Source organism: Saccostrea cucullata, unplaced genomic scaffold (assembly GCF_032062105.1).
Source record: "Saccostrea cucullata isolate Sc308-1 unplaced genomic scaffold, CSIRO_AGI_Scuc_v1 ctg13261, whole genome shotgun sequence".
In the NCBI taxonomy this organism is placed as follows: domain Eukaryota; kingdom Metazoa; phylum Mollusca; class Bivalvia; order Ostreida; family Ostreidae; genus Saccostrea; species Saccostrea cuccullata.
The window spans coordinates 1-9,582 of NW_026920592.1; the positions used below are offsets into that span (position 1 = coordinate 1).

Here is a 9,582-nt window from a genome sequence, read left to right on the forward strand (position 1 = left end):
CCTCCATTTTAATAGCTGAAGTGCTTTCATGCTGTTTAATTTTATAATTGTCAGAATTTTGCCAGAACTTTTTTGTATTGTTAGTACTATCACTGACTTTATCAGCAAGAGATGAATAAAAATTTGATTTTAATTGTTTCCGTGCTTGATTATATTGTCTCCTCAGAGATGTAAATGTTCTGTGTAAAGAATAGTTATTTTGAGAGGTTTGCAACTTTTTGCCTAGTTTTCTTACTTAATTTCTAAGTTTTAAACAATCAGCAGTCATCCAAACTTTCTTAGGTTTTGCTTTTCTTTTTCGACTTTGTTTAAAATTTGTATAATGTGGTTTCCTCGTTCTTAAGGATTTATATCCAGCATTGTTATATATATTAGTCATTGTATTGGCTATAGTGTTTACATCTAAAAAATTTGAGTCATCTAAGATATTGTTTAAGTGTGTAAGATCATCAACCGATTCCTCATCTAAAATTGCATCAATATATCTTACTTTACAGTTTTCTGACCAAATAAAAGTGCCAGTGCAAAGATTGTAGCTATCATAATTTACACTAATGTTTCTAGTGGAAATATTAATACCTGTTGATAATAGACAATGATCTGATAACTCATTAGGAGGTGATACACAAAAGTATTCAATATAAGTGTACAGTATGTTACTTGCTAACATGTAGTCAACAGTGCTTTTGCCATTTGAATTATAAAATGTATAAAAACCAATGGAGTCACCAAGAAATCTGCCATTCAACAGACGAAGATTATTGGACTTACAAATCTCTGTTAATAATTTTCCATGGTAATTTGAAGTTTTATCTAATTGTCGACGAACAAGAAAATGACCCCCAACATATGAATCAGGGAGGGGACAGTCAGAGATAGATTCACTTACACTGTCCTGAGTAATAAAGTCCAATAAGTTTCCAGTTCTTGCATTAAAATCACCACATATTAGTGTCTCTCCATCTCCTGAAAAATTTGAAATTTCATTCTCCAGTTCTAAAAAGTTTTGTTCAGATGTCTTTTTGCCAATGTACGGTTTCATGTAATAGAAACAGCAATAAAGATGTTTATCAAATGGTAGTCCTATTGCTTTATCAATTTTTAACCAAATAGAAAAGTCATTTTCTTTAACAATCTTGACAAATTTGCTTACAAAGGGTTTATAATACAATAATAATCCACCAGAACATTTAAGTTATGCTCTGAAATGTTCCCACAAAACAACTTCTGTCTTACTGTTTGGCTTAATAACAAACTTTCATAAGTCCATTTTTAAATTTAATGACAAAATTCCTTAATCTAAGTATATTGCCAATATATCGATATTACAAAATCGTATTGCGATACGATATTTTTTATCATTGTATTGCAATATATTGAAATATCGATATTATTGCCCAGCCCTAATTATAAGTATACATATGCATGTATTAAAATGCTCATCAGAAAAGAGCATTTTCCTTCTCATCAAAAGTTATGACTATTCTCAGTTTGAAAGGAAGGAGGTAAACCTCAGATTTCAAAAGGAAATAATTAAATAAGTGGAATTTAATGCATTTTGGCGACTTTGTTAGCCTAAATCATACATGGAAGCAAAACAATGCGGCACCGAAAGACATAGATGAAAATGGATGAGACAGATTTCACTCGGAAAGAAAGCATGGCCGCCCAGAACAAACGCTTTGTCAATTTGTCAGAACGGATTTTAAATTCAGTTTAAGATATATGAATCATGCATTATACCAATTTTAACTTATGCTTCTGAAATCTGGATAAGTGATTTTAAGAAAATTACAAAAGACTTTGATAAAACTCCATTTGAAAAAATTCAAAATTTCATCTTGAAAGACATTTTAGGGGTCCATAATATAGCTTTTAATTTAGCAGTTAGAGTAGAGTTTGGCGCACTTCCCATTATTTTCAGAGTTTATAAATTATTATTTAGATATTATTATAGATTACAAACATAGGTAATCAGAGATTACAGAGCTCACCTCAACGAGTGTTGTCTTTAAGTAAGGCAAAGTCACACAATTAACCAACAAGAAGTGTACATTCCAAAAATGAAAATATTTAAGCAATTTTAATCTGATTTTGAAATAGAACTACATAAATAGTTTAAACTAGTTCTTCTTCATGAAAATGTTATTAAAATCCAGCATCTGAAGCAAATGAGAGTTTTCATCTTTTGATGCAACATTTGTGCAAGTTTGGTTTATAGAATGTTATATAAGCCTTATAGTTTTTTGGTAATAGACCTGCACCCATAACTTTTACCTGGTCTGTTATCTGAAAATGTATGTCGAATTCAGCATCTGAAGCAAGTCCATTAGTGTGCATCCTAAGATGTATCATCCATGCAAGTTTGCTCATTATAGGGCTCATAGTTAATTGGAAATGAAACATGCATCAAAAACTAACATTTTCACTCATCAACAAAAAGTAGGTCAGATTCAGCATCCGAAGCAAGCCCAGTAGTATGCATCCTTATATGTATCATCCACGCAAGTTTGGTCATTAAAGAACTCATAGTTACTTGGAAATGAATCATGCACCAAAAACTTTAACCTATTCACTCAACTGGAAAATGTAGGTCAGATACAGCATCCGAAGCAAGCCTGGTAGTATACATCCTTATATGTATAATCCATGCTAGTTTGGCCAACATAGGGCTTATAGTTACTTGGAAATGAAACCTGCACTAAAAACTTTAACTTGTTCACTCAACCAGAAAATGTAGGTCAGATTGAGCATCCGAAGCAAGCCCTGTAGTGCATCCTTAGATGTATCATCCATGCAAGTTTGGTCAACATAGGGCTTATAGTTACTTGGAAATGAAACCTGCACTAAAAACTTTAACTTGTTCACTCAACCGGAAAATGTACGTCAGATTCAGCATCCGAAGCAAGCCCAGTAGTATGCATCCTTAGGTATATCATCCATGCAAGTTTGGTCAACATAGGGCTTATAGTTACTTGGAAATGAAACCTGCACCAAAAACTTTAACCTGTTCACTCAACCGTAAAATGTAGGTCAGATTCAGCATCCGAAGCAAGCCTGGTAGTATGCATCCGTAGATGTATCATCCATGCAAGTTTGGTCAACATAGGGCTTATAGTTACTTGGAAATGAAACCTGCACCAAAAACTTTAACCTGTTCACTCAACCGTAAAATGTAGGTCAGATTAAGCATCCGAAGCAAGCCTGGTAGTATGCATCCTTAGATGTATCATACATGCAAGTTTGGTCACCATATGGCTTATAGTTACTTGGAAATGAAACCTACACCCAAAACTGCACCAAAAATGTTAACCTGCTCCAAAAACATTAACCTGGTCATTCCTTTGCTGAAATTGCAGCATCTGAAACTTTGACTGGTACAATGAAACACACTAGAACCATCTTCCATGCATGTCTAATCAATATAGGACATAGAAGTACTTAAAAAGAAAACTGCTCCAAAAAACTTAACCTTAACCTGGGACGCCGACGCCGACACCGACGCCGACGCCGAGGGTATTACATAAGCTCCCCCAACTTCGTTGAGGTGAGCTAAAAACTTGTTGCAGATCAATAGAAATCAAACTTACTTTTACAACATGCATTATTAGAGGATGAAAAACTTGCAGGAAGTGGAAAAACATGTTGGCAAAACTGTATACAAACTTTACTTGATGAAGTTATTGGTTCAAAAGCTTATTAATACATTAATCATCTATAAATGATTTTGAAAATAATTTGAAAAAAAATATTTTGAGAATTTAGTTTTTAGGGATATAAAAAATATCAAAGAAATAGGCAATGACAAGTTATCATTCTTCAGCCATTTAACGAGTCAAGGAAATCTAAACAAGCTTGAAATCCAACCATACTTAAATTTTTCCATTTCCAAGAATCTTCGTTCTTTTTTAACTTGATCGAGAATAAGTGCTCACAAATTACAGATAGAAGGTTGGCAGATATTGTAACCCAATTATACCAAGAGATGAAAGATTTTGTATTAATTGTAAAAATGTCATTGAAGATGAACATCATTTCTTATTTGTATGTCCTCTTTATAAACAACTAAGAAGTAGTAGTTATACAATAGGTTTTAGTTGGTTATGTACAGAAGGACGAAGGTGGGGAAAAAATGTCACGAGGACGCGCAGCGTCCATATGACATTTTTGCCGCGCCTTCGCCCTTCTGTACATAACCAATTAAAACCTATTGTTTAAGTCACATGTATCAAAGCCATGCGAGATATCTTTCACGTGCACAAAAATAATTTCGGCGCTTCATTTCCCGCTTCTAAGTCATTTGATGCGGACGGCGATAAAGCAGTGAAATGGAAATGGACGATACGTGCCAGGGTTTATTTGATTTGGGGAGCCTTTGGGACACGACAATTGACGACATTACTCTTTCGGAAGCAACTGAGCAGCTATGGGACACTACCATTGACGGCATTACTCTCTCGCAAGCAACTGAGCAGATAGAAAAGGAGATCGAGTGCGAAAATTTGCTAGAGAACATCACCTTATCTCAGGCGATCAACTTGTACAACCCCGGCCCCGATGACATGGAATTGGACTACACGGTTTATTTTGATGTGCTCACAAAAAATGAGGGAGGATCTAAGATGTCGGTTGGTCGTTATGAACATTTTGTAAATGACAGTGATTGAAAAGAGTTGCATAATTCGACAGAAAGCAAGAACACCCGCAAGAACACAAATTGGTCTGTAACTACGTTTAACGATGTTGACAACAGGCGACCAGATTCCGGATATTCTGTCTTTCTCTGCAGAGGAACTTAATTTTTGGTTGTCAAGATTTGTTGTTGAAACGCGACGCGAAGAAGGCAAAGCGTACCCTCCAAAAACACTTTACATGCTTTGTACTGGACTTTTAAGACATTTACGAGAAAACGGTGTGCATTTGAATTTTCTTGATGACAAGAATTCCCAATTTTACGAATTCCGGAAGACTCTTAGCGCAAGAATGGCAGAACTTACCGCACAAGGAGTGGGGACGTCTACAAAGCAGGCCAAGCCTATTTCTGAAGAGGCAGAAAATGTTCTCTGGGAAAAGGGTCTCCTCGGCAACAGTACAGGAGAATCTATGTTAAATACTGTCTTTTTCTACAATTGCAAATTGTTCGGACTGAGGGCGGTGGACGAGCACAAAACATTATCTGTTGACCAGTTTGAGTTAGGTCAAGACCAGAAGGGCAAGTTTATAAATTTCACAGGAAGGGCAAATAAGACATACAAAGGTAAGTTGATTTACTTATTAAAAAACACTTCAAATTGGTTAGGCCTATCACATTTTAAATGCGTGGACCGCAAATTGCTGAAAAATTGTTAAATAAATCCCTGTATCGATCTGTTAATTTGTATTTTGATCTTATATAGAATTTCATTCAATAATCAAAAACAACTGACAAATACATTTTTATTTTAAAAAAACTATTGATAAATGTAAAATGTGTAATTCTTTTTTTTAGGAAAGTTATAATTTGAATGTACAGTCCTTGTTTGTATTTTTTTAAAGGTGGATTGTATCAAAGAAATGTGAGCGCGAAATCGATAAGACATCACTTCCAGGGCGAAAAAGTCTACAATATCTATCAGGAATACTTCAATCTGGTGGTGATTAATTCAGAAAATAACCGATTTTACCGGCGACCATTGGCAAATGGAGAGAACAACGAAGTCCGTTTCAGTGTACAACCCATTGGAATCAACAAATTATCTACAATTATGAAAATTATGTGTGACAAAGCCGGAATTCCCGGATTCTTTTCTAATCATTCAGGTAAGCGCACTTGCGCAACCGCTCTCTACCAAGCCGGGGTACCGGAACAGGAAATCATGGAACGTACAGGCCACAGATCCATTGAGAGTGTCCGCAAATACAAGCGTCCGAGTGAGGAGATGCTACGTGATATTTCCAACGCGTTGGAACCAGATGAACCGGTCAGCAAAAAGGCAAAATCCTTGGACAAAATTGAAAATCCAAAGCATGGAGATTGCGAGTGTAAAAACACATTTAACAACTGTCAAGTATTTTTCAATCGTTGAAAAGCATGTTGTTTTAAAAGTTGAGATGAAGTATTAAATTTTCATTTTATTTCATACAGTTGACTGAAAGTGTATGTGAATTTTGTTAATCAATGTTGAGGAAAATGTAACTTTTCAATGATTATTAAAGTTGGAAATTTATGCAAATGATTTACGTCATGATTTTATTGTAGCAGTTTTACCACGCCCATTGGGTATCAATGGTTATGTACAGATACCCACAGTTTAGATCAAAAGAAAATTACCGCTGCTATGGTACATGTGAATTTTGTACACTTTTTAATAATACATGTATATCTTATGAAATTCTTGATCCAGCAGATGTTAATTCTACAAGAAATATTTGTAACTTCATACGTGATGCATGTAATATAAGAAAATCTATGTGACTACATGTACAGTGTATATATTTTATATTTGTTTACTGTATGTATGACTTGCGCCACATGTGGTTTTTGTCAAATTAAATAAAAAAAAATTCCTAGCTTATAATTATTCAGCTAGCAACCAAATGCAAATCAAACTCCAAGGTCAAAAAATGGAAACAAATTATGAATGCAGAGAAGGAAAAAAATTATGACAAATGTTGATTTTAAAGAGCCAAACTTCAAGGTCAGAGCCACAGGTTCAAATTTAAGCAATAGGTACCCAGGGAAGGCCTTATATATAATAATTTTTGTCATAAGAAACACACTTATAAAATATTAAATCCCAAATACCAACTGTTCAAAAGTTATGACCAGGGATAATTTTTTCTCCAACAGCTTGTCATACCGAGGTTAAAATGTCAAAAATTTAGTATCCAAAGGAAGGTCTTGTCGCGAGGAATCATCAGTGACACCTGTAAAAAATGAAGGTTCTAGTAATAACAGTTCAAAAGTTATGTTCTAGGTCAAATGAAGTTTTTAAAAATGGATCGAATTCAATTCAGTGTCATTTAAAGTCATGATCAAAAGGTCAATGAATTGAATGGTCTCAAAGTGTCATGTGATGTATGAAAGAATGACATCGGTTAAAGTTGCCAATGGGTAAATTCCTGCAAAATTTTGTCAGACTCCAAGGACAAGGTCAAGAGGTCAAATATAATGGTACCCAAAGAAAGGCCCTTTTACAAAGAATACACTAGCGGAATATGAAAGTCATAGCTCATAGCTTTTGAGCTTGCAAGGTTCATATATGTTTTTGTGGACAAACAGACAGACGGACGGACAAGGCAAAAACTATATTCTATGAATCTACGATTATAGGGGTATAAAAATTTAAATCTAATATTTTTAATTTTAAGGGTATATGGGGATGTATACGCCACTTTTTCACAATTTCTATGAATAGAGTAAGCTCCCTTTGAATCGATCTTCAAATTTTGAAGATAAGAAAGGTATATTCTTGTAAACACAAAATTTTGAGACCATGTGGTAATATTTATTATTTTACAAATCTAGGAGAGAATGTCAGAAGATAACTCACTACAGCTCAATTTCTATGTTGGAAATGAAAAACGAACGAAACAGAAAACTAAATATAGCAAGAAACGGGTAATATTTTGTAATTTTCAAAAAATTTAGATACTGTTACTTTTTCCTTATGCATATTGTTTCAACTCTTTCAAAAATCATATCAAAGGCAATCTTTCAAATCGTTTTGATTCTAAAATATTAATGATATTGTGTACATTTGGTAGCGCAAGGAAGATACATACAGCTGTAGTACAATTAACCATATATACAATCTCATGATTAGAGGGCTACCTGTCCTACTGTACCTATGACATCACTTTTGCATTATATTTTGAAATACAACGGCTTCCAAACCAGATTCAATCAACGGATAATTTTTGGCCCAACTTTCTGCTTTGAAAGAAACCAGTTTAATGGTGTATTAACACAGTTGCAAATCCAAAAGTCATGCTAAAATGACCCAATTTCAGAGAGATCGAGACCTTTCATTTTTCATGAGATTTTAATTATTGTTTGCCTTTGATAAACAATGTAATGCATATTTGGAATCAAAGTGTTAATCACACTCAAATATTGTATATCTGGGGGAAATATAATTGGATCCCTTTCACACATGATTAACAGCAAAGGCGAAATTGACATTTTTAAAAATTTCTAGATCTCCCCTCTTTCAGTATCAGGTGATATATGTCTTTTCAAATCAAAATTTATTACACTGATATTCATAAATGATTTTTGTTTTAAAATTAATTATATCTGATTGCTGAGTTAAAATTTAATATGAATCTTCTTTTTTCCCCAGGGAACGAGAATAAAACAAAGAAGATTACAAAAAGCCACATCCGAGCTAGCTGCTTTTCATTCAGATAAACCTGATCAACCACATAAACCAGAGACAATTCAGGAAACAGAGAGTGAAAAAGAGGTTCCATTGAAACCAAATAAAAACAAACCTGAAAAGGAATATGACACTTCAAAAGTTCCTGTGATTGTATCCTCATCTTTGAAGAGAAAACACCCAAATGATGTGAGAGAAGTGCCACACAAAAAAGAGAGGAATGAAAATAAGGTGTTCATATCCTCTTTGTTCAGGTTTAATCCTGAGATTCCAAATGTTGAAAAGTAAGTCTTTTAATATGAATTTTGTGTTTTGTTTATTTATACAATTTAATTTTGAAGCCAAAAATCAATTGAACATTTAATATTTTATTTAGGTCAGCTGTTGCAAAGATAAGAGAGGAGATTTTCTCTTCAAAGAATTTCAAAGATCTAGAACTACATCCCTTCATGGTAAAAAAAAATGTTTTGTTATAACCTGAGTCATTTTAGATATTAATATAAAAATATATTGCAGGAAGTTTCAATTCATTGGTTAACATTAACTGATATGTTTCAGATTTCAAATTTAGAGGAGAGATTCAAGATAACACAGATGACATCAGTGCAGCAGAGAGCCATTCCACAAGTACTCAGTGGTCACGATGTCCTTGTCAAGTCACAGACGGGGTCAGGTCAGGACACGCTTCTTTAATTTCTTTTATGGTTTATTATTCATTTTTTCACATATGTAAGGTTTTTCTTAACTACTAGTCAATTCCATGAATTAAAATTATTTAATTTCATATAGTGTTATGTGTACCTACTAATACGAGGGTCATTCAAAAAGTTCGTAGACTTTTGCCCTAACTTTTTTATTTAACGTCATATTACATCCAAATTTGGTACACAAATTTTAACAACAGATTCAAATAATCATAGTAAAAAAATTTGAATATATCTTCATATCTATAAAAATTATCAAAGATTTAGTATTGCAAAAATTGGGTCACGGAGCACCGTCAAAATTGAGTAATTTACTAATTTTCACTGTATAGCATTTATAGCTATATCTTTAATAAATGGAGCTGAAACGAAATAAAAACTAGATGCTGTCATGAGACAGTAATACCCGCACTAAGGTGTTTGCCTCTAAATACACGCTCCTACATATTGGGCGGCTTTCCAAAGAAATAGTCAAAATAATTCTATAATTTACATGTATTCATCAAATTGAGTATGAA

General features: G+C 33.7%; 1 protein-coding gene across 1 annotated transcript; it reads left to right on the forward strand.

The window, feature by feature from the left end:
- Positions 1-7,445: 7,445 nt before the first annotated feature.
- Positions 7,446-9,033, forward strand: LOC134252766 (probable ATP-dependent RNA helicase CG8611; the record flags this gene model as incomplete). Its single annotated transcript, XM_062735281.1, has 4 exons — positions 7,446-7,600; positions 8,325-8,644; positions 8,737-8,812; positions 8,919-9,033. Coding segments are annotated over exons 1-4 (598 nt in total), but the record flags the coding sequence as incomplete, so codon positions are not given.
- Positions 9,034-9,582: the final 549 nt, after the last annotated feature.